At 42.6% G+C, this 26,317-nt stretch overlaps 1 protein-coding gene across 4 annotated transcripts in view; it reads left to right on the top strand.

The window, feature by feature from the left end:
• Window positions 1–26,317, top strand: part of MAP9 (microtubule associated protein 9) — a 276,353-nt gene that overhangs the window by 98,687 nt on the left and 151,349 nt on the right. For all 4 annotated transcript variants that reach the window (XM_085641709.1, XM_085641710.1, XM_085641708.1 and 1 more), the window contains 3 exons: window positions 4,851–5,059; window positions 11,932–12,052; window positions 15,157–15,407. In XM_085641709.1, coding sequence (XP_085497835.1) covers window positions 4,851–5,059; window positions 11,932–12,052; window positions 15,157–15,407 — 581 coding nt within the window. The remainder of the gene's footprint in view (window positions 1–4,850; window positions 5,060–11,931; window positions 12,053–15,156; window positions 15,408–26,317) is intronic.

The raw sequence follows: 26,317 nt of genomic DNA, 5'->3' as shown, positions 1-26,317 counted from the left end.
CGTGCAAAGTCCCTTGTGTATTGTAGGGTATTGGAGATATCCCGGGTGTATTGGGTACACCCTCCGTCGTATAAAATTATGGGAGGAGAGCGTCATATATAGAGGAGAGTGGTCTGATATCCCCTGGGGCAAGTGGCGAGCCTCCGTAACCCGTTCCAGCCCAGTCGCTAACATGAACATGTAATCGATCCAAGAGAGGCTATTGTGAACTCCTGAGTGGTATGTGTATTGTCTATCTGTAGGGTGTTTAGTCCTCCAAACGTCTATCAAGCCAATGGCATCAATAAAGTATGTGAATTTGAGGTTTGCACTCCCAGGGTCCCTGGGAGGGTGCTTATCAAGAGATACTTCTATCACAGCATTAAAATCCCCCCAATTATAACATCTCCCACTGTCCGGTATAGCAAAACAGCGCTCAACGCTGGGAGAGCCGTTTGGTGCAGTGCAGGTGGGACATAGACCGAGACTAGGTTATAGGGCCGACCTTCCCATTGGCATGTCAGTGCTACAAAGCGCCCTAGATCATCCGTTTTGGAATCAGTGAGTATTAGCGGGAAACGTTTATTGATCAGAATCCCCACCCCACGGGAGCCGGAGGTAAATTCCGAGTGAATTGCTCTCTTGTATCCCCATCTGTCTAAGGCTTTCGTGCCGGAGCCTGTCAGGTGTGTCTCTTGTATCGGAGCTATCGCTGGGCATTTACGCTTAATATGTTGAAGAACTAGCCCCCTCCTAATCTTGTCACCCAGTCCGTCCATGATAGCACCGTGAGAGATGGGGCCACTCCCTCGGGGTTTTGGGGCGAGTGGGCCATTCGAATATAGAGCCTCCGCTTTCTTGGTCCAGAAACAAAAGCCCATCCTGGGCAGAGGTGTCATGCCGCCTCCCCCAGGATGTGCTGGGTCCACCAAGGGGTCTTTTGCTGCCCCCAGCAACTGGCTCCCACTGGTTCTGCCCCCACTTTGGATGGCAGAATTGATGGGAAAACCATGCTAGGAAGAGAGGGGTGCCCACTTTGCCAACCCCACCCCTCCGGTGGGGGTGTCGAGGTGAAGCACACATCTGAGTCCTCTCCATTTTGAAAATGAGGGGACTCAACCAATTCGGGTGAGGCTCATGCCCCCTCCCATTGGAAGGTGGCATTATAGGGGCTGTACGCACTCCAAGGGAGGGACCAATTGGTCCTGACCTGCAAACCCCTTTTAACACCTCTAAATCTAGTATTTAGGTCCCACCCTGAACCTTGCCTCTTCAGATTCAAAGAAGAAAGAAGAAGGGCCGAAGAGCCGAGCTGACCCGGGAAGAAGAGTACACCAACTGTTTTGGCCCCAGCCCTACCGGCATGTCCTGTGTAGAACCTGCCTACAGCGAGAACACTGGCGAGTCCAGCAGCCAGCAACCCCCAGAGCCCAGAAAATCTGCCTGCACTCATCTAACCGACTCTGTCTCCTGTGAGCACCTGATTTGCACAAGCCAAGACGCACTCTCAGAATCCGGATCCTGGTGGCTTGGCGATTCTGCGCCACTCTGCACCTGACACCCACTGCCCAAGTTCTTGTGGCCCAACACCACGAGGAGGTCTCCTCAGCGATCTTGACCTGGGATCTGGTGATCCCCGACCTCCCTCAAGCTTCAAGACAACACCTGCAGTCTCAACCTGAAGGGTCCCCGCTACCGGCGCTGGGGAAGAAACCCGATGCCAAAAGACACCCCTTCACCCGGCGCCCCACGGCCTTGGGTGGTCCAGCCGACTGTGTCCAGGCATCCCCCAAGAAACTCAACTTACCAATCTAGCCAGTGGTCGCCTTCAGGAAGTCTCCCTGCCCGAGCCTGCAGCAACTTTGCCGAACTGAAGGTCCCCATTGGAAACCACTGGGTCCCTGATGTCTTCTTGGCACCCTGCACCCAGCCGACCCTGTGCTACTGGTGATGCAGCTACTGTACTGATCGTTGGCCCCTGTAGTGCTGACCTTAACCCCAGGAGCTTTGCTCCCACAACCGAGTGGCTCACAAGCAGACCCTAACCGAAGGCCCCGTTAGCCCTGCTGGCTAACATTAGGCGCCTACACTCTACACCTAGCCGCTAGTGGTGGACCTTGGGTGCCCACCTAGACCTTGGGTAATTTTGGTCCTGATTTCCAAAACTCCCACTTGTAAGTCCAGTACTTACCTGTAAAACCAAAAATTATTTTTCTCCCATATGAACCCATTTAATGAGCTTTTGTGCCTAAAATGTTGTGTTGAACTGCTGTTTTGTATGGAGGAAATAGTAACTATACCTAAAACCAAGAAAAGTCTTACTTACCTTGTATTGTGAGATTCCTCAGTGTGGTATCTAGGCATACCACCCCAAGTAGTCAATGTAATCTGAAATTAATCAAAAAGTATGATTTGGTAAGAAGGGGACCCCTACTAGAAACAATGAATCTTGCTAGCTGTAGGGACAAGTACCATAAGGGGTAAGAGGAAAGGCTAGCCACAAGATCTATGATGATTAATCACAAAAAAATGTCAGGCTTGAGTCTTAACTAGAACCAATACATAGAAAAATAGAGTGCATTTAAGATAAACATGTACATATGACTAAGAAAGATTCACTATCTTACAAAATATATTTTTTATTATTTATCCTTCCATCATATTCTTTCTTTCTTTTTTTCCTTTTCTTTTTATGTTTTAATATTTTTCACTGGACATTATTTCACATATGTAGAGTAATTCATAAATAAATAGCCAATATTTACAAAACATGTACATCAGCATGGACACAAGCACATATGTACAAAGAAACAAATGTTATACCAAAAACACCAATTGACAATACTATACAAACAATTATTAAAATACAAGATGGAGTTGATGTGTTGGCAAGCAATTCAAAGGCTGGCGGTCGATGTAAACAAAGAAAGAATATGATGGAAGAATAAATAATAAAAAAATATATTTTGTAAGATAATTAAACTTTCTTAGTCATATGTACATGTTTATCTTAAATGCACTCTATTTTTCTATGTATTGGTTTTAGTTAAGAATCAATAATAAAAACGTATTCTAAATGTAATTACTATATAATTTAAAGTGCTTTGTGAAACCATATCAACCTGTAGCAATTGCAAATCAATTTCGAATTGTATTTCTGTGTAAAGGTTTACAATTGAAAGTGCATTTTACCTACCTGGTCCAAGTCCTGCTTCGTTCTAGAAATAAAATATAAGTATACCTTTTTTATACTTATCCAATTGATCTGGATTCTGTTTCTGAGTGTGTGTAATTAGTCCTTGAGTGAGTGAATACAATAAGTGCTTAACACACCCTCTGGATTAGCCTACCTACTCGCCCACACTACCACAAAGAGAGCTGTTAGTACTTATCTATCTGGCCCCTGCTATATCTCTGGGGACTCCCTGGACTCTGCACACTATACCTTACTTTGGTATAGTATATACAGAGCCAGCTTCCTACACACTCAAAATGTAAGTGAGCTGAGGGGATGTCTCACAGTGCTGGATATAAATAAAAGTAAAACCTATTTTGTTCTGGGAGAGCAGTGTGGGTCTGGTCCGCAAGACAAGTTAAACCTATTGCACAAATTACATTAGTGTAGTAATAAATCATACTCTCCTAATTCTTAATCTTGAATGATAAATATAATCTATGTAACTCTAGGACAAGAGATAATATGGAAAGACCAGCTTCCCAAAGGATGTGACGGAAGTGTGAACCAATACAGAAATGCATATGCCATAGCATGCATTCAGATGAGCTCACATATCATAGATTTCAAATTCCCAAATTGATATGTGTAAATTACCATTTAGACGTTAACTTACCTAATCGTGGTTTCAGTCCAGTTTAGCTATATTCTGAACCAAAGTCAGAGATTTGCAGTTTAAATGCATTTTAAACAATACAAGTATGGTCTGTAGCAGGCTGCAAGGAGAAATGCAGTCTAAAATAATGGTATATTTTAAGTGTAAGTGGGAAAATGTGTTCTTTTCTCCTACACTACCTATCTGTACTTTGCATTGTACATGGGCAGTTGTCTTATAACAGTTACAGTTAATGGCAATTTGTAAATAAAAATAATTTTTAATTTAACTACAGCGCATGTATTTGAGATCCGTGTAACAGACCACATCCGTTGCAAAGTTCATTATACCATATGTCAAATATAAATTTAGGAAGAACACTTCAAAAAGATTGATTCATTTCCTTTTTAATAGATTACCTTTAGAATAATTGTGTAAGGTTAAAAAGAAACTGCTTCACGGACGCCTCATGATTAGTTTGTATGGTGTTTCCTCAGCAAGTCTGTAGAAATGGTTGGGGAGTATTTATCCCACCCCAATATGTGTTGCCTTCCTTATGCACAAGTGCATGCACAAAGGGACAAGTGAATTCCAAACATTTTCATCAAGTACTCGGTACAGTTGTAACTGCCCTATTGAAATAGATTACAAAAGCCTTCACAGACATGGTAGGCTATTTGAAAAAAATATCTAAAATGGTCATTATTCTTTTTTCTTTTTCCTTAATTCGTAACTGCAATATACACATTGATTTTTGTAAAATTGTGTAAAAAGTTGCATAACTGTTTGTACAGCACCCTACCGCATTGTTTGGTCTGGTCCGTACTAACAAAATGTGCCTAAAAATCAAATTGCCTTAACTGCACCTATGTGCAGTTTCTTGTAAATTGTTGCAGTAACTAATGGTTGAGCTGTAGCCATGTGTTAGTGATAAGAGCGTTAGTAGCTGTACCAAAAAGCAGAGGTTTAATTGAATGTAACTTTACTTGCTAATAAAAGCGCAAGCTTTAGAAGCTCACAAAAACTCTCCTTTTCCTTTAGACGAAGGAATTGCCCTTTCAGCATCGGATAAACCAACACCTCTCGAGAGGGGCATTCTAAGAAGAAGCAACCATGTAGAAGAGTCCAACATAGACGAGAGAAGTTCCAGCAGCAGGTCCTCTTCCTCACTCTCTGCACCTTTATCTATGACAAAGCTGAATGGTAAAGCATCGGAAAACATTGCACTCTTCGAAACCTTTAGTTCAGAGGTAAACGTGGTGCTGAACCTGAAATATTCTAGTAATCCAAAATCAACTATGTTGACCTAACTCTGCATCACTTTTGGGCCTATGTTTGACCGAGGCTCTTTTTGATGGTGATCTCCACATAGTATGTCTTTCATGTCAATTTGTACCGGGCCATTTTGTTTGCAGGCATGTTTATTTTTTCTAGTGTACAAATGTAGTTGTGTAGCAGTGAAACGCTGTAAAAATAGAACAATCAGCAATTGATGTGGTCAATGAGGAAGGTCCAAGTAATGAGGTAGTCCCTCATCCAGCACCAAGATAACAGTTATTTACCGTTTTGGAACACGCTGCTCATTCTTATTCAGGCGTAGATTTCCACCATGCACTCCTGCATAACAACTCCCCCATTGCTTTGAACCACCAGCACAGTATCTTATGGGAAAAACTGGAAACAATGCTTGCTAATATAAAAAGAAAATTATTATAGCATTATTTCATGTGTGGGCACCAGAGAGCGTATTCATAATGATTGGAGTTCATGCAGTAACTGTTCTGTAATTATCTCATTTTGTTTTCATAGATTGACCTAATTAGACAACATCCATTCTTGTGTAATAGTTCTTCACAGATTGTACAACTTAAACTTTTTTTTGTGCTCGTGCATTTTATTCCAAAGGGAATTGAATGCATGCAGTTGTTTGCCTTCTTTCCTTTTGGAAGCTCCCTTTGCTCCTCTCCCCCACCCACAATGCTAGCGCATATAACATGGTACATGGTAAAATGTTAAATGGTGAAATCTAACCTCCCCTCAAATTGCAGATTCCAAGTTGCATAACCATACCTTAATTCATGTTGCTACAAAGTGCCAGAATGCTCTGACCTCCTTTAAACTTTTCCAAGGATTGTCTTTGTTTGTGATTTTTTTTTCTTCTGAAGGTCTTCTGCTAGTCTCAACCTTAATTCTATAACCCAACAAAAAATTCTCTGCAAGATTTGTTTTCATATATAGGCCTACTTTTCAATTAATATGCTAATAGAAACCAACAGAAATGCCAATGCTTGTTTCAAAAAAGGGTTGACAATCATTGCATTCCAAGGTCAGGCAGGTAGAGGATGGACAGACAATATTTTGTTGCCTATAAGAGTGTTACCTGTAGCGGGGGGGGGGGTATTATTAAGTACCAGGCAGGACTCCGTCTGAAGGAATAAGTGTTCCTTCACTGAGGAGAAAAACAGCTATTGGTGCCATTTCAAGAGGGAGACTACTTGATCTTTTTCGTCTTTTTCCAAAACGTTAAATATGTAATTCAGGCGTGAGGGTCATCCACTGTTTCGATGATAGGTAATTTCACTCATGTGAGTTGCATAGCTTTTTTTGTCTTCAACAGCCCTACTTCATTGGATGTATTTTGCTGGGTAATTTTTCAAAGAGACTATCTGAGGAGGCATTAGTGTCACATTGAAGAAAATGTTTTGTACCTTAGACTTCTTTAGTTGTAATGGATAATAAATTCTTCTGCAGATTTGTTAACACCTATTAACTTACCCCTCTCCTTTTTCCCAGTCCTTGGATGGGCTTTTGTCTATATAATTCTGAGAACTGGAGGGGTTGAGTCTATTCTGGCCATTTATGTATGAGTGCTGTATGGTTGGTGGTGCACAATGCCAGTGTAACACTTGTCTCCTTGACATGTGAAAATGTCTCCAGGGCCTCAGCCTGTAGCGGAAAATTTTGTGAATAAACAATCTGCAGAGGGAACACAGTGTAGATCAGAACCAGAGTTACTAGTTGTTAGACCTGACATCCTTGGTGAGGTCTTGGCCCAAATAGTTTGTCTACCCCACCCCTCCTGGTTTCTGAATTTGTTTTTGTTTGTATCAGTACTCTGTGCACTTTACCACTGTTAACCAACACTGAACTGCTTGTGCTCTCTCCCTAAAACATTGTAAAATTGGCCTCCACCTGACAGGCCCATTTACGTTACTTTCAAGTTTCTAGTAAAGTGTTAGTACTTGTACCCATGGCCTGTAAATTAAATGCTACTAGTGGGACTGCAGCATTTATTTTGCCACCCACTTGAAGTAGCACCTTAAAACACGCCTCAGACTTGTCAGTGCACCCAGTAGTGCAGTTTTAAAACTGCCATTTTGACCTTGCAGAATAAACCTTTTCCAGGCCGCAACCTTCCTTTTTAATAGTTATAATCACCCCTAAGGTAAGCTCTAAAGTCCCAGAAGGCAAAGTGCATTGTATTAAAAAGCAGGATCTATATTCCTTAAGTTTTACATGCCCTGGTAGTACGGTAAGGCCTATCTCTCCTATTGGAGAACATTGGGTTACCTTATTACATTTGATAAGTGTCAACTTTGGATTGGGAGCAGGTAGGAATTTTATGCGTAGACTCAAATTACTTTTAAAGGGAATTTTAAATTACAAAGTCGGATTTTAAGTCATAGTTCTGAATATTCCACTTTTAGAAAATACAAAACAATGCTAATACAGACTATCCTTTTACACACACTTAGTTTATTTCATGACCACTATATTCAATAGCAGTTGTCACCATTTATTTTTTCACTCATTAATCATAACACCAGTTTATAAACATTGAAAACAAACAAATAGATCAGTTCTGAGTTTTGATTACCCAAGCAAGAGATGTTGTTACTTTCAAGCAAAACTACAATTCATTTATACACTCCTTTTTCAATGGACAATGCAACCTAACAATGCTGTGCTACTGAAACCAGGAGTGTTAAGACTTCATTAGTCAATCCCTTCCACCCTGATTTCCCGTGCCACTTTGTAATGCTTGTTGGTTGCAACGCGTTTCAAACCTGTAACTTTATTTTTGGGTTCTCCTCAGAACTATAAAAAATAAACTCAAAATATATGTCATTACATCTGAACTTCTTTAAGGGTTCTAGAAACATTAATATCTATACTTTCGGCTGGCAATCAAATTACTTCATATTTACTTGAAATTCATATACAAGGACTAGAAAGAAAAACTGTCCTCGCTAATCTGATGAATGTACCTAAAACACAACAAACATGGGCCTCATTACCATTCAGCTGTAGTTTACTAGCCCAATCTCACCCCACCTAATGATACTTCCGTAATTACTCACACAAATAAACAGAAGCAGCTCCTTCAAACACAGACTCTGCCGGACCGCCCTGTCCAACTCGCTCAGGACCTCTTTTAATCTAAAATCAAAAAACAATAAAGAAGGCAGAACGTGAATTCAGCTCTAGGCGCACAAATGAACATTTGGCGTAGTACCAGACGCTTGATCAGAAAACAGACAATCGGTAATATTTTTCACCTGGCCCGACCTCTTTGTCTCCGTTCTTGTGTTCTTTTATGTTGCAGCAATGCATAAAACACGAGCCCTCAACTCCAACAGAGCATTTGTGGAAATTACACGCAAGTTGTTATAAGCAGAATTCAATCAAGTCTGTAACAAATGTGGCCTACGCAAGCATGCGTAATCTAATATGCTTACTTTTTCTTGTTGCTTTCGTTAAGTTTCCGTAAGGCGGGGAACAATGCTCTTGGCTCCTAATTGCAAAATATTAGGGTAACAAGGCTCTGCATTTGAGATATTGGAGAAATTAAAGTTATGAAACACCAGATCTTTATTTATCCACAACTTTGGAATAGAAGAATTTGGCCATGCGGTCACAGAATGAGTTCTCTGTATGCAGTGGAGCTTAAGGAACAGTTAGACAGCTTATTACCTTAAAATGATCTTTCAAGGATTTAGCTGAGGCAAGTTCATTGGTGCAGAGCGGCAATTTTTCCTCCTTGATGACCGCTTTATATGTGGCCAATATAGCCTTGTAGACCATCTTTTCAGGATGAAGGTAAGATTTTCGCCTTAATTATTCCTCGTGATGCAAGCCTGTCTAAGCGGCGTAAGTCTTTCAGAGAACCATGGTGCTGTGGGCATCTTTCTTCTTGAGTGGATTACCCTAAGTGGGGCTATGATATTACTGGATGCCGTGAGCCGAGAACAGTTCTGTGACCGATAGCTCGACGTCCTCATGAGCTGTCCATTTGCAACTATTCAAGGCATGGGAAAGGGCTTTGGCATTGAGCCCTTTCCAGTTCCGTTTAAGAAGTAAGTTTTTACTGTCAGCAGGAGAACTATGGTCAGGAAAGCAGGAAAGGAATAAAGGGACAGCAAAATGGTCGTTCCTCGTATGGGGAAAAGGGCTAGCTGCTTTAAGCCAGTCATCGATGGTAAAGATGACATCCAAGGTGTGGCTGGCTTTGAGTTGCAGCCGTGACTATTTAGAACAGTCTACAACTGGCCATTACTTCTTTAAAGGCCAGGGTGTCCTTGGAGATGTCACTCTCCAGATGTAAATTAAAATCTCCTAACACTGAAAAGTTATTTTTACCCAGATAAAGTTTAGTATGTGTGCAATCGTGAAAATGAAGGAAGACCTGGATCCCGGTGGCCTATAAACTAGAATGCCGGTAAAGGATTCATTAGGGCAAATTTTTAAAGAGAAAATAGTGCCTCACAGAGATCGGAGTCGAAGACTGGAGAAAGGTTGCAGGTATACTCACTTTTGTATATCACTGCTAGCCCACCCCCTACTCTACCAACTCTATTGTGTCGCTTAATCAGGTATCCTGGAAGGATAGCATCCACCAGGCCAGGGCCAGAGCATTTTTTGGTCCAGGTCTCTGTAACAAAGACCCAGTATGATGAATTACAAAACGTTTTATGATTAATGATTGGGGAAAAAATGGTGACCACTCTATTGAATACAGGGGTCATGAAAGAAACTAAGTGTGTGTAAAAGGATAGTCAGTATTGGCATTGTTTTGGTGTTTTGAATTTTTACTGGCTCAGCCTTGCTGACAGAAAGAGCCCAACCCTTGTTGTAGATGGTATACTTTTAAAAAGTTGGCACTTCCCTGTCCTAACCATTTGTGTCTTCTGACAGTATCCTGGATGTCTGTGAATGGCTCTGCTGTTGGGCTTTGTCTATTCCTCTCAGACAGCGAAACAAAAGGGGACTAGCTGTGGGAGCATGGGCCATCCTGCCGTGATGGTTGGGGGCCGAGTTCTTCCTTGCTCCACTTACATTTAAAAGGGCTTTGCCTCCTGAACACACAAAGCAACCTGCTGCTAGTCTTTTGTCTCCCCAGACTTTCTGGAACCTTGACATGAGAAGGGAAGAACCTTCCATAACCAAATGTGTGGGTACTATTGGAAATCCCTCAACTCCAAAGGTTGGCACCAGATATAAATATCGGATCTCCAGAGTCAGTCTTCATTACACAACTGGACCTGTGGACACTATAGAGGAAGGACAGCCTTGTTCACCAGAGGACAGCCCTGCTGCTACCAGAGGAATGCCCTGCTCTCTAAGAAAGAAGACTGGCCCTGCTCCATTCATCCCAGGCTAACCTGGGTGACTCCCAGGGTCAGTTGGCTGACATTCTTTTCTGAGCTAGAGGGGCACAACAAACTACAGAGGCCTCCCTGCAACGTCCCAGCTGACCTGCTGCAACTGGACCTCCCTAGACCTGCAGCTGGACCAGCATGAGCCCTGCTGGCATCTGCAAGAGTGAGTCCCTGATCCACCAAAAGTGCCTCCCCATGTCCTCGACCCTTGGCTTGCATCAGACTGCACTCCTCAACAAGAAAAGGTGTTATCAGGAGGTTTTGGGCTCTTTGCATCCGCAAACTGGCACGCTTGTGTCAAGACTCTGCCACTCGTAACGACTGCCAACATGAAGCTCTGGTAGCTGCAGCTACCGCCGGCAACGACCAACAACACAAGATCTGCACTTCACGCTACAGCAACAATAGCCCAAGGTGACCAGCAGTGCTGCTTCCGACAGGACCTTCGTGCTACAGCGATGACCATCTGCACTGCCAAGTCTGCTCATAATACTGCAGCGACGACCATCTGCGACACATTCCTTGCTCCTCGCACCCTCTTTTACTCTGAACAAAATTCCTCACGGCGATTTTGAAAAGTTAACTGTTTCAGCTTGACTAAGCTGATCCTTGTATTTGACCCATGCTCCATCGCTGTCAGACTGAACTTGTGGCTTTTCCCCGGTCTAGCATGACCAGATGACCATGAATGGTGCTTTTGTGCTTTTAGGGGTTATACTTATCGAAAACTTTGCAATTGCAAATCTCCAGTTCTACTGATTGAATTTTTTCTCATTCTGGTTCAATTTATTTATTTATTGCTCTATTTTCTAAATTGGTTCTGAGATTTTCTTGTGTTGTGGATTCACTTTTTTGCTGTTTGTATGCTGCATAACTAATTTACACATTGCCTCTGCGTTACTCCTGACTGCTTTGTGCCTAGCTACCAGAGGGTTAAGCACAGGTTGATTTAATGACTTTTGTGGTTCACCCTGACAAGGATTGTGGTTGGTGCTTGAGTGAGGCTTCCACCCTCCTCATCCAGTAACCTAATTTCTTACACTGGTTGTATGCAACTCATCTTTTCATTCCACCAAAATTGTGGAATCTGGGGATGGAGTGCTCATCTTTTTGAGCACGCCTCATATTTTGCCCTCACTGGCACCATTGAGATTTCTTTCCCAGTGTCTAAGAATATGATCATGGTGATCTGTTGAGTTTATAATTTCAAATGTATAACTTCATCGAAATTTGATTTTTTCTGCACTTACTTTAAGTTGGTGTATCATTTCATAAATATGAAGTTATTTTCCTTAGATTGTTTTTATTTGACAATACCTTGTTAATTTTTTCCATGATAAAACCATTGGAATGCAGTTTGCTGGCTTTAGAAGATTTCCCTTTTTCTATCAACATACTGAAAAACAGAACAATTAAAGATAGTAATATGTTGTGTCTTTTTTTCTTTTTCTTTTAATAATAAGGGGAAGATTCAAAGCAGCCCTCCATCGCCTACACCAAAACCTAGACGTTCATTTGCTGAGGATCACCTTGGAGTCTCAGTATCGACAGTCGCTCCAGAAGGAACATTTCCTTTTATAAAAGGTAGGGAAGTTGCAATAGAATCTGTGCAAATTTGGATATGATCTTATCCACTAAGGGCCTCATTGAGAGTAGCCTCTTAATTCCAATGGGGCGAGTTACCTGCCCCTTCAGAGTTATGAAATTTGTAGAAACACCACAAACCTCTTAACCTTCACTCCCAGATTTCAACAGCTAAAGGCAGCCAAAATCTTGACTGGAAAGTCCAAATTGAGCGATTACCCAGGAATTACCGATTCCTGTGGTAATTCCTAATTTTTTGGTCTTTCAGAGATAGATCAACCTGGCCCATCCAGCCTTGAAAGGAGCCTCTAACCAGCAGCCCACCAAGGAAATATCCAGTGCCGGAATGGTCAGTTAGGCCCTGCTTGACCTTCTTTTGTAATGACCCCAGGGTCTTTTCCTTGAGTTGGTGAATTCCTGCAATGCAGAACTGTGCATTTATTTTAAGACAGTGTGTGTCAAAAATGCATATATGTAGCTTTCAAATTCTTTGAGTTAGTGCGCCAGTTGCACACAGCACAACTCACAAATGGGGAGCAGAAGTACTGATCTTCAATGTAGGAAATTAAATTAAATTGATATTTGTACAGTGCTCTTCTACCCAAAGGTGTATATGTGCTAAGATTTGAAGAGGAGTAAGAGGAAGGAGAATCATAGACCTGAACGGGTAGCACATAGGAATCACTGAGCTCTTAAGCTTATTTATTAAACATCCTGGACCTTTTTGGCATGTACCATTGAAAGTAGTGCTTCATTAAATCAGGACTGCCACTGTGCAGTGACTTAAAAGCAATTCCTAAGAATTTTAACTCAATCAGTTTTTTTACCGAAAGCCAGTGGAGTGCCGGGAAGACATAGGAAACCAATTGATACTTAGAAGTTCCCAGAAGAAGCCGGGCAGCCACAATTTGAATAATCTAAAGATTATGTAAAGATTGTTTATAAAGGTTAACAAATAGTGCACTTCAGGAGTCTATTTTGGAAAAGATGATAGCCGTGATGACCAATTATTGTAGGTCCAAGGGGATGAAAGGAAAAGTTTTTCTGTAAATTTTGAACATAAAAAAGCAAGAGGAGGAGATGCAGTTCACCTGCCCTTCAGTTGACAATTTGTTATCAATGTAAACTCTTAAATCTTTGACTCTGGTGACCGATGTGGGAAGCATCCCTAGTTCCTGAGGGCCATCATATATTGGGCTAAAAAGAAGTGTTATTCCTAAATTACTAGACCTCGGTTTTGTCCGTGTTTAGTTTTAAACAGTTACACTTCTGATTTGCTGCATGCAGTCATGAAAGTGGAAGGCAGCCATGTCGGGGTTCCCTGCAACGGACACTATAATTTGGGTCCCAGTACGACACCACTGCGTAGCCAAAGGATTTGATCAGTTTAGCCAGGGGGCTGACGTACAAGTTAAAAAGGGTACGACTCAGGGCAGAGTCCTAAGGAACCGCACTGCAGAGAGCGAAAGAGGAAGATTTATGACTGTTCAGTTCTATGAACTGATCTCTATCAGAAAGAAAAGACTGAAGGAGCTTGAGAGCCAGACCCTCAATTCCTAAGGAGCACAGACGGTCAATGAGAAGACAATGGTTCACCGTATCAAACGCTGCTGTGATGACTTCTAAAGCCAAATTGGGTGGAATCTAAGAGCATGTTCTTCTGAATAAAGAGTGTCAGCTCAGTGTTGATGGCTTTCTCCACCATCTTTGCGGGAAAATGGGTCTATTGTTGTTATGATTACTGTTGTCCATATTTGGGTTTTCAAGAGAGGCAGAATAGAGGCCATCTTCCATTGTTTTGGATAATGGCCTATGGAGAACATCCTATTGAAAATTAGCATAATGTGTCTGGGAATAATAATGGGTGCTAAGTAAAGGATTTGGGGGGTTCAATAAAACTTGAGCTATTTCTATATAGAGAGAGGGGTAAAAGATAGAAGATAGAAGTTAAGTGTTGCCGACTAGCGAGCCTGAAATGGTTGATTGTCTTGGTAGTATCAGTAAGGGTCATATTGTTCTTTTCTGTATCCAGGACAACGTCCCTATCTTTTGATACAATGCCAAAGGGGTTGTTGGTTGGGAAGGTTTTGTAGATTGCTCCGACTTTATTTTGAAAAAAAGTTGCTAGCTTATCGTAGAAAGACATTGTTGTCCAATGTTGTTTTTGGTTCTGGTAGCTTACTCAGATTGACCACTGTGGTAAAGAGATCCTTAGGAGCATTGAAGGCTGATTCATTTTTTTTTTTTACAAGGTAGCTGGATTTTGCTTTGTGCTGCATCTCCTTGTATGTCCTAATGGTCTTCTTAAAGACGACTTTATCACCAGGATCATACTTAGTGCACCATTTTCTTTATGGCCTTCTACAAGTTTGTTTGTGAATTCTAAAGTTTTTATCGAACCAAGGCTCAGAGGAGATAGCCAGTTGGTATTATGAGTTTTAAGAGGGGCCAATACATTAATGCTGGAATCAAGCCACTGATGGTAGGATTTTTTGGCTGCCTCTAAGTTCGGAGTAAGATCAGGCCTGAAATTGGCAAGATGTGTGGTGAGAAGTTCCAGGGTGCTTTTATGCCAGTGGCGGCAAGTTTGAATTAACTGACTGGGAGGAAGCTCTTGAAAGGTTACAAGTGTAGTTGAAACATCACTGCACTGTGGTCTGACCAGAGGAGTGGCAGAATATTTATAACTTGATCATATATGGTTTGTCTGAGAAACTCCTGTCTAAAGTGTTGCTGCCAGAATAAGTTAGGGCCTTCACTAGCCTAGTAAGTCCAAGGCTGTCGGAGTGTCAAGAAGGTCGATGGTATCTTTGTCAGCTATGATTTCTAGATGAACAAAGATACTTTAGGATGATTGATTGGTACCACACCCACTTACATCATCGGGAATTTCCCCCAAAAGTAAGTGAAATAAAATATTAAAACCATGCTCCTTAAAAATAACCTACACACTTTCATTTTAATTGCTGAGCCCTTTGTGTTACTTTTCTGTGGACCATTTTGTTCCTCAAAAAAGATCAATTTGGCTTTTTTTTGCACTTTACCAAAGGCTCTAAAAGTATGCATTAAAAAATGTGTTCATTGTTTTTATTCCATGAATCTAGAACCTTCTGAATTGGAGCAGCAGTGCAGTTCACAAGCAAAAGATGAGGACAGGCGTTCCCCTTCTGTTTTGGAGCTAATGATGGCTACTGTGTATGAGCAATCAAAGCAGCAATTGATTGAAGCCCCCCCTCTTGAAAGCAGTGACTGTGAAACACGAACGCCCCATAAAAGTAGACAGAAGGTAGAATATGACTCTTCCAACTCCTGTGGACATGATGCAGAAAACAAAAATGCAGCTGAACAGCAGAGGGTAAGGGCTACATCTTTCTGTTGTTGAACGTTCTTCTCAATCTCTGTCCTTCAACAAGATAGTACTATCAATATATATTCATAGATGTGAAAAATCTATCAGTTACTCCATGGGCCATATGAGGTAAATAGTTTTGTGTTGACAGTATTATAATGTGTTGAGGATTCATTCTTTAAAAAAAGAATATTTTATTGACAATTTTGTTGAAAACTACATTATAACAATACAAATGCGAATAGAACATTCCAATGCCCGGAGAGGAGTCAATAGCAGTGTGAGACTAGACAGTAAGAGCAGCACACACATCAATCACGTGACCTATCAATCCAAACCAAACATCTACCCCAATACTCCCACCCCACAGCTTGGTCCAAAAAAAGCATCCAGCCTTACCACACAGTATTCAGCTAGGATCAGGCAAAGGAAGGGAGGATGAGGCAGGTAAGAGGCAGTGGCAACGGGCTGATCCAACCTGGGGAGTTGCATCAGCCCTGCAGGAGACCCAGGAAGATAGGGCCCACTACCAATGAAGGGGAAGAAAAAGGGTGGTGGGAGGGGCACACAGCAGGGTAAACCGCTAATGCCCTTAAGCCTCCCAGGCAGGCGGTAGGGTGGAGCAGCCGCCGACCCGGCCCCCTTAGACTGCAACTCCTCCAATAAAGTATCCCAGGTTCGGGCTACCTCCAAAGATCACTCCCCCCTCTTTTCCTCCGTGAGCATGCTCGCATCCAGATAGTCCACCCGTTTCAACTCGTCTGCTTTCCACTTTTCCAATTAAGCATCATTTGTTGCTTCGTCAGTATCAAGAAACGATCAATCGACCTAGTAGTGTGTGCATCAATTGAGGAGGCAGCTAGTAGCAATGCCACCAACATCCTGTTTTTCAACGCTGTGCTCCTCTCATGGCTGAAGCATGTCCGATCAGCATGTATATGCTCCAGCATATGCGGTAGCAGTCCCGTAGCCAACACCCAGCTCAGGACCTTGTAGTGAACGTTAAGCAGTGATAGGCCGATACGACTCCAATTCATGCAAGGGACGGCCCTGTTTATGCAGAGGTACTATTAATGCTCCTCCATAGTAGGGTGTACCACCCGGGTCTCATGCGCCAATCGGTAGACTTCCACCATGCGAAGGACCAGTTGAGCAATGTAAGCAGCATAAAAACCACTCGTAGCCCATCCTAACCCGGCGCCTTATCCCTTGCCATGGCGTTAATCTAAGCCACAATATCCTCAGACGAAATATCCGTTCCCACCCCCTCTGCTGCCTCCGGGTCCAGGGTTGCTTGTGTTCCAGTTCAGGGGGACATGGCTTGGCAGTTCGTTCTGGACTGTTCCTATTAAAGCAGGCTGAAGGCTAATTTGCCTGTAGCTTGGTCATAACTAAGGTGGCATGGTGTGCAAAATAGCGATGCATCTAGTGGCTGGGATTAATTCAAGCATTCCATACATCAATTTTTTGTATACTTTAGTGTGTCACCGTAAGTGGGACAGGTAGGCTCAGACTTGGGTCCTGTCCACCCCGTGTCACTGGAACCAAGCTGTAACCAGCTGATGAGCCCCTAACTAGGGTGAAACCAATCCTGGGTTGCTTGTGTTCTACTTCAGGGAGGACCTGGCTTGGTAGTTTGGGCTTGACTGTTCCTATTGGAGCAGGGTCAAGGCTGATTTGCCTGTAGCTGGGTCCAATCTGAGGTGGTATGGTCTGCAAAATAACAATGGAATGGCATATGGCCCAAGTGATTGTCAGTGGCTGGGAATAATAGTCATCTCGAAGTATGAAAATTAACCTAAGTATACTGTTCCGGAAGCTAAGTTAGAGAGAAACTATCTCAAACTATCAACAGGTACTCTTGGAAGCATGTGCTCTTAGAAACAAATGCCCTCACTCACCCGAAGGTGAAATGCTTCATCATCGGGCTGTGCTCCACGCCGGTCTGGCACTGCAATGACCGGCGGGCCTCGCAAGAGGGCACCTTTAACTGGAGATCTTTTCAAAATGCCTGATGAGCACACCTGGACAGAGAGTGATGTGTCCAGAAGGTGAGAAGATTGGCAAAAGTATGAGGCTAAAATCAACTATGGACCATATGTGTCAATGTACTTAATGAGATCTCACTGGTCAATGTTGAGATTAAAAGAAAAGTAACAGATTAATCGGGAAATAATAGTCTCTATCTGTTTGCAATGGAGTGTCAATCACCTGTAGACCTGCTAATGTGCTAAGTTCTACAATCACGGTAAGCCTGTTTCATGCCTTATATAGTCATGGAGCGATCTGTTGGCATTTCGTCCAGACCAAAAGTCAACTAAATGTGACATAATCTTCTCCGCAGAGTGAGTAGCTCAGTATCATTTTAACCCTAAGCCCCCACACAATGCATAGGTGATAAGGTGCCCATTGACATCTGTATGAGGTAACCCTCCTCAAAGTCAGGGTAAAACTACCTTTGTATGCCCAGGTCTGTCACCACAGTGTCAATTTTATGTTACAGAGGCTCCGTGATGTCTTTAATGGCTGCCAGGATGGAGTCTAATGTGGTAGAAAAGTCCCTGACAGGGACTTCGTGTGTATCACTATGGGGGCTAGGATGTGGCCGACCACCCCCTTTGATCCTCCTACATCTGGAGCTGCTGCCCCTGGTTCCAGTGATGGAGAGTCCCCCTCCAGGCCACCTAACAAGATCTGGGGATATCACTTCCCTGCAGAGCCACGGAGGAGGGGAGGAAGGGTTATAGGAACATCTTAGTGCGCCTCAGTCCAACAGGGCAAAGGACATCCCAGGGTGTAGCCAACGTGCTAGATCCCCACAGGATTGCCGTATCGTAAAGCCTCCAACAGTCCACGAAATCAAGGTCGATGCACCCCACAACAGCCCCAAGCACCTAAGAAGTGTCAGACACTGGGCCTTGCTCATCACTGCTCCCAGTTCAATATGGACACCCGCTCCCTCCAGGGCGGCATGCATGTCACCAAGCACCTCTCTGCTGATGCAACGCATGTGTCGCAGACCTCCAAGGTCTCTTCTACTTGGCTCCTTGGGCACGATCTCTCCTGTGGGCAATGCTCCAGGCCTCTCTTGTTCAGGTGCAGCTGCAACAAGAGGCTCTGGTCGCACTTTATCACCACCTTCAGGGCACACAGCGGGAGGGGGACTGCATGGCCCCCTGGCTATCTTCTCAGCAGTCGGCCGCCCGGAAGGCACTCAGCATCTTGTTGTGGATACCACCATCTTTAGGCTGTGTGCCAGTGGCCATTCCCGAAGCCTTGATTGGCAATGCCGGTGCCCAGCCAGTTTGCTCTCAGTGGGTCAAGGGTATCAATGGAGTTCTCACATGGTACCCCTTTACAGAATAGGGGCCCTTGGTGCGGATTACATGGGGATGATGGAGTACCACGTCCTGAGGGTTTATTCTTTGACATAACGTTATACCTAAATTTGTCAGTAGTAACATGGGGCGGAAAACATCCCGTACATGAGTCCGGAGAGCATGTGTTTGCTAAGATGGAGGTTCGTCTAGGGCAAGCCTGTCTGGCATCAATGTGAATTGCGGGGCTCCTCCAAATAATTTCTATAGTCCTTTCTAGTGAATCAGAGTCTAGGGTGTGGAAAGTAAGAGAAACCCAGCGTAGGGAAAAATCTAATCCTCCTCCGTCCTTCTCCAGATGTGTTGGCCACAACAAGCTAAGTGGGAAGCCTCTCCCTCTTTTGTGCTTTTGTTTAGTATTTAGCTCTACCTACCTTCCTGCTGATACTAGAGGACAAAGACTATGGCTTGATCAGTCTGGGAGAAATATTAAATGTAAGGAGCTGCCTGAAACCGCTCTCAGAGCTGGACCTGCGGAATGCACAATTTCCCTCTTCAAACTAAGTACAAGTATGGAGCAGAAACTCATGCCAAGATTTCTCAGCAGACAGATCTGCAATCTCTTAGTAGTGGAGAGGAGAAACTCTTGTGTGTTCCATGGTTGAGGTTACTGACTGCCAACTCCCCTTTACCTAACTCAGAACCAGGAACCTAGAAATTCTACATAAGAAGAGCTTCCTTCAACCTGCCTTGAGGGTAGGTGCTGACTGAGGGTCAAATGCTAAAGAGGTGAACTCGGTGTTCCGTTTTTGGCTCAGTATCACGGAAAAGCTATAGGACAGCAGAGGTAAAATGTTCTGATTTTTAGATTGTAAGCCCAGCTACTCCTTTTTGGCCTAGGACTCTTGAAAAGATTCACACACTGCGTTATAATTTATAATTAGACTCCTGTAAAAAAGATCCTACAAAAGGTTAATTACTGAAATACCACTAGTATAAATGCAAAGTATACAATTTTAAGGCCCTCATTACAAGTTAGCTCTTAATTTTGATGGGGCTGGTAACAGCAGTTAGTGGCTCCATGGGAATTATGAGATCTGTAAAAGCACTGTGGATCTCTTTCACATCAAGTTTTTGGCAGATGAAACCAGACAATATCTCTATGTGAAAGTTTAGAGACAAATGAATTTCATGGGCACTGTACCTAAAATTACTGCTTTTCTCTAGTAATTACTTTTTTCTTATTTGACCCTCAGGGTCCCACATGTGATGTTTTCTCCACCCTCAGAGTTACTGGTACCCCTAAACTTGCTGCACATGCCTCAGCTCTTTGGCTCTCAGTCACTATGACTGTTGCGAACTCACCGGAGCCCAAGGGGTGCAGCACTTATCCTACACATTGACCGTTATATCTTGCTCCTGAAGCAAGTCACCTGGAGCATCCTTCCATGCTCTTGCCAGTGCTTTTGCCAGTACTGTCACTGCCACTCTGTCACTGCCACAGTTGCCATCAATACAGATCTCTGCATCATATGCTGGGCAAATGCAGGCAGGTGCTTCCTCCTCAGTCTCTGTCTCCATTTCTGTCTCGCTTCCAGTGGCTGCTCACACCTTCCTCCCTTCCTTGCCCAGCTTACCGACCCACTGGGTATGATGCGAGACTCCTAGTGAACATATACTGGTGGCAGGCAGTGAATCAATTACTTCCACCCAGTTGGCATCACTGCTGTCACGGCTACAACAGCAAATGTAACTCTCAAAAAGCAAGTTATTACTACCCCCACTACCCCCAGCAGGGAAGAAGCAGGGAGTGAAGTGAAGTTCTCTGGAGCCTAGGCTCAGTCCCAAGAACCCCCTGCCAAAGATTTGCAAGCTTATCTAAAGGCAAAGGGATGAAACACAAGTCCACTTAATTGAAGACGCAACAACTATGCAGAAGATTGCTGAAGATGTAAGTGGGATCGCAGATCGACTAAAGGAACTTGAGACCAGAACCTCTGGAAATCAGGATGCTGTGATCCGCAAACAAGAAGCAGTGTACAAGCATACACAGGGTGGGCATGTAATGAGGAGTAAGGTTAATGATTTGGAGACTTGCCAATGAAGGAACAATCTTAGGGGCACTCAGAGTCCCGGAGGGCTACAAGGGGAAAGACCCACGCACATTTATTGTTGAGCTCTTCAAGAAAAGGCTTTCCTGAGTTGTGTGACTGGGACTGGAACTCACATATACTATGTGTTGGACTTGGCCCTTTTTTACAGGTCATCCCTAAACTTTTTGCCTTTCTCATAGCCTTTTGCTGACATGGTGTTGGTGGTTTTAGGACTCTGGGCACTTTAGCACTGCTGTCCAGTGTAAAGTGCGTGTGCTCTCTGTGATAAATATGGTACGATTGGTCTACACCTGTTTGGCCTATTTAATTTACCTGTCAGTTCCTTGTAAAGTGGTATCTCATACCCAGGGCTGGTGAATTAAATGCTTCTGGTGGGCTTACAGCGCTGATTGCGCCACCCACCAATGTAGCCTTTCAAACCTATCCCAGGCCTCTGCCATTGCAGGGCCTGTGCGCGCATTGTTACTGACGCTGTGATGTGGCACCTAAAGTGTGTGCCATGTCTGTGACCTGACTGTCTGGACATAGGGCATTGGAGCCCCAGTGTAAGGCCTGTTGGCCTGGGGTCAGGTGTGGTACCTATGTGTACCAGAAGGGTGCAAGGCCCTTGTCAGTGTTACTATAGTGCACTGCTGTTTTGTTGCATAATGTGGGTTATGCATAAGGTGTTTAGGTTGATGGTTTATGTATAATTGATCTATGCACAGAGATTATTGTGTAATGTGTTTTATGCCTACCGCTTATACCTAATGTCATGCTATGATATTTTAGGATGGTGTCTAATGCTAATGTTATAATGCTTAGGTCATTATGGTACCAGTAGTTACTGGTTGTGTTTTAGATTTACTCACCTGATCTGGTGGTTCGGACCGTGGCCCGATTGGCCTGGTCCTGTATATAATCCCCTGTGAATATTGCCTAGTGCCAGTTGGCACAGTGTATATTGTATGATTATGTTTCTAATGTGTTTATGACAATACAAAGGCTATTTTTGATATAACCTTGTGTGCAGTTCTTTTGTGGTGTGTCTAGTGTGTTGCTGCTGTGTGTTTGTGTTGCGCAAATACTTTACATATTGCCTCTGGGACAAGCCTGACTGCTCGTGCCAAGCTACCAAGGGGGTGAGAAGGGGTTATCTTCAGCGTGTAACTCCCTTGCCCTGACTAGAGTGGTGGTTTCTGCCTCGCTTTGGCGCAAGCCTTAGCCAACCAGCAATCCCAATTCTAACACTATGCATGGACAGATTCCCATTCTCACATAAACCCACTGGACTGCAGAACTCCCCCTACTCTCGCTCCCTGCTAATATATATTGTCAATGTCTTACTTTAGCAGAATATTTTTTCAAGGGCCAAGCCAACTGCACAGATTAAAGTTGACAATATATCCTTCTTTGTGTGATCCAACTTCTGTCTCTTAATATTTGTGCGTAGATGGAAACTATGCATGTGCTTCTCCCCCCAATCCAGGAGCCTTCGAAACATAAAGTGATCAGGCAAGACAAAACTTACTTTTGTAAAAAGAAACGAGATTCAAGGTAGTTAGTCTCCAGTTGGACTCATGTAGGGGGTTCACAGTGGGTCACCTACGCACACCTACACCTCTGCTTCCACACATAAACACACAGACACTGCAATGAAGTCTGAGCCTAAGTGCTACTGCTAGTATAGGTCATAATATTATGGAAGATGTCGAGTGAGACTGTTTCAATCACTTAGGTCAGTTGAAGCGTGAAATATTATATTGTTTGGTTATGAATTATGTTTTTTCTTAAGGGACAAGGGTCAAGAGATATTAATTAAGCTCTCACAGTTTAGATTATGATAATTTAGCACCCAATGACATTTGTCATGGCTAACAGGGGTTCATCAATGAGGTACCCGGTTGCTATCAAGCATCAACAGTAATGAAGTGGTGGATTGCCCCTGAGGAAGGGGGGGTGATGGGTGTGAGGCGGGGGTCGATTTGCCTACCCACAGAAGGGGAGGGGGGTTCTTCTCTTCAGATAGGGTGAGGGTGAGGGTGGACAAGTGTGTAATAGTAAAATTGGCATATGAACAAAAAGGTTGACTGCCCGGAATGTCGGCTTAGAAGTTAAGAAACAATCCTTATACAGATCTGTAGCTAGTTTTTTCGAATGAAGCAAATTTTGGGTACTAAAATAAAAGTTTTAAGTGTCGGTTTTAGAGGATTTAACAATCCCCATAAACCTAAGCCAGAGAGGAATCACCTCTAACAGTGCAAAATAAATATGTTTGCAAGAAACACATCACATATAAAGGTTGATCAGTTTTTAGACATATGGGGTACTCGCTCCAAGCATACACTTTTCAGCAATGCCTTGTAAAAATAAAAAACAGTGATATTGAGCTGCTCAACAAATCAGCAGGCAGGAAGGCAGTGGATTATTGCAGAAATTAAGACTAGTGCCCAGACAATAATTTGCTGTATAATATGTGTCCCCAATTTGGACAATCTATCCATGTTCGATAACACATCCATAGAATGGGTAACTGGGAGGGGGATCTGTTGCTATAAAATGATTTTAATTGCATAGTTGACTATTAGTTGAATACAACTTATAAATCTACCACTTGTAGAATGGCCAAAACACATAATTCAATATTGCAAATAGTAAAGGTTCACAGTTTTAGATGCGCGTGACGGATGTTAAGAAGTGAAGATGGTGAGTACACATATTATTCACATGTCCACCAGCATTTTTCTAGAATAGATATGGCTTTTATTCTAATTTAACAGCCTTTAAATCCATGGATATAGGCCCAATGGTGATATCAGATCACAATCCACTTCTCTTAGAGCTACACATAAATGGGAAAATGCATAGATGGACGTTTTATTGCACATTTTTGAAGGATCACGCAAAGTGTTCATACATGCTTGAAACCTTATTGGATTTTCTGAAGCTTAATCTGCATAGTAGCTCACCACATATGGTCTGGAATTCCTTAAAGGCATATGTGTGGTGTATCACAATCCGAAATATAGTTAATAAAAAGCATGTACAACTTGCTGAACGCGAGATTGCAATTGTTGAGCTATGCATGCTTGAAAAACAAGATGCAATTGCCATACACAGCAATAGAGGTGATAGCATGAAATATTTAGATTACTCCCTGAATGGAGACATATAATCAACTACACTATTAGGAAAAAATCAGCAGCAGCAGCCTACCTGGAAAGGAAGGAGATGGAATAAGGGGAGTCCATCTGTCGGGTTCTAGCATGTAAATTAAAAGAACTGAACAGCTTTATTGAGATCAAAGAAATTAAGGATTCAGGGGTTGTGTGCACAACATTCCAGATCATATACTAATCTTCAACCAGGAATTTTACTCTAGTTTCTAAACTGCAGAGGTGCATACCTAAATTGCCGGTACGGCCAAATATCTAGAGAACATCTGGCGGCCACACGGATGCTGTCAAAGATATTATAGACTCTCTAATAACACTTGATGTTAATGCCGCTGGAATTTGATAAGGATTTTATTGATAAATTAGCACTAGTTATATTACTCATGGGGCTCTTGATTGGTACTGGTTCCAGTATTCCTGGAACAATATTAATATTGCTGTATTTTTGAAGACGTATACAATGTGGATGAGTGGTGGTTTTACCGTCCAATCTCCCTCATAAATACCAACGTCAAAATTTACATAAAATTAATTGCAGTTAGAATGGCTAAGATTATCCACCTCTTGGTCAGCTCTGAACAACACAGGTTTATGCTGGTTTAAGATATGACTGCACACATGCAATGCCTCATCAGTCTTTGAATTTTGCAAGATGTATGCAAGAATGTATGCATGCTTATGCTGGATGCTGGGAAAGCATTCAATCGAGTGTCCAGGTAGTATTTATAGATGGTTATGGGTAAAATGGGATTCAGTAGTATAACAATTGGAAGAGTCCAGGCATTGTTTGTGGAGTCTAGGCCTGGGGTTGAATTGATGGGTAGTAGCTTTTGTTTGCCACTTATCTAGAATCGTATTTGTTGGCCATTAAAAGTCAACACAGAAATAACCCAAGTCACACTAAATAATATTTGAGTGGAGATAGCAGATGACGTTGCTGTGTTTTCTATAATATATCATCTATAGTTGCTATAGAAAACAACACCATGCAATTTTGTCCTGTATCGATTGAATGTGGATACATCTTAAATTGTAGCAATTATACACCCACTCATAAAGATCCACGAATTGTCGAAGCAACAACCTTCTTAACGGATAGGTGGCAGTGTCACTGCATGTAAAAAAAATAAACTTGGGGAAACTATTAAACACAATAATCAGACAGTTAAATTTTTTTAATTGACTCCCTATCTAATTTCTCAGTCGATTTAATATTATTAAAATGCTGCTACATCCAAAGTTCCTTTATTTGTTCAGATCTAGATCCCTTTATATTACCTAACATGTATTTCACATGTATCAATTCCGCTATTAATAGCTTCATCTGGAGTTAGCGCAAAATAAAAAGGGCTATACATATCATGAAACTACCCATGCAGAGAGGTGGGTTGAATCTTCCAGATTTTAAGGTATAATATTAATCCTACATTGCCCAAATAATATCTACTTTTATATTCAAAATCATTTAATAAATGTATTACTATGTTTCAGAAGGGCCTGGGTCAAGAGTTCTGGAAAATAGTTTTCTCACAAATAAAGACCCAAATTACTTTAGAAGGGTTAGGTTTAAGACCATTACTGGCATTTTGAGTATCTGGCGGGCATGGAGCAAGCTATACAATGTTACACCAATTAATAGCTATTCTATTATGTAGGGCAACACTCGGCAACATCCCATTTTTCATGATTTCATAGTGAAGTCATGGAACAATCATGGACTGACCATAGTTGGCCGACTGTTCCATATAAACATTATGCGATCATTCCAAGATCTACAGAAGGAATTCTCTGTCTAAATGTGAATTTTTCAGGTACATAACTTCCTTATAAAAAATGAGGGTAATATAAACACAGATGAAAATAAATTACTGTACTGCCTCTGTTAGAACTAGGGTTTCTGGTTGCCAGAGTATGCACCCTGTACAAGCAGGAACCGCCACTCTAGTTAGGCTAAGCTAGATACACACTAAAACATAATCTGTGCTTACCCTCTGGTAGCTTGGCACAGATCAGTCAGGTTTATTTAATGAGGCAATGTGTAAAGTATTTGTGCAACACAGATGTTGCTTGAATTCAAAATCTATTGAAAAAAAACAGAAGAAAAGAGGCACTTGGCAAAACAGGAACACAGAAAGGCTTTGGGAATCTGTCTTTGGAGGCCCCCAGCAGGGCCCCCATGGGTGCAAGGCCACCGAATCACAGCCTAGGTGCCCCCCTGCTGTTCTCTGCACCCGGTTGCAGGCACCTTGAGGTTCCTGCCACGGGGTGCAGGTATGAACTGCCAGTCTTGTCTTTACAGTGAGAGCATTCATTCTGTTTGTAATGCATGC

The sequence above is a fragment of the Triturus cristatus genome, chromosome 2_2 (assembly GCF_964204655.1).
Source record: "Triturus cristatus chromosome 2_2, aTriCri1.1, whole genome shotgun sequence".
Lineage (NCBI taxonomy): Eukaryota > Metazoa > Chordata > Amphibia > Caudata > Salamandridae > Triturus > Triturus cristatus.
The sequence above is the reverse complement of the archived record's forward strand: the minus strand, read 5'-3'. Positions and strand labels throughout refer to the sequence as shown.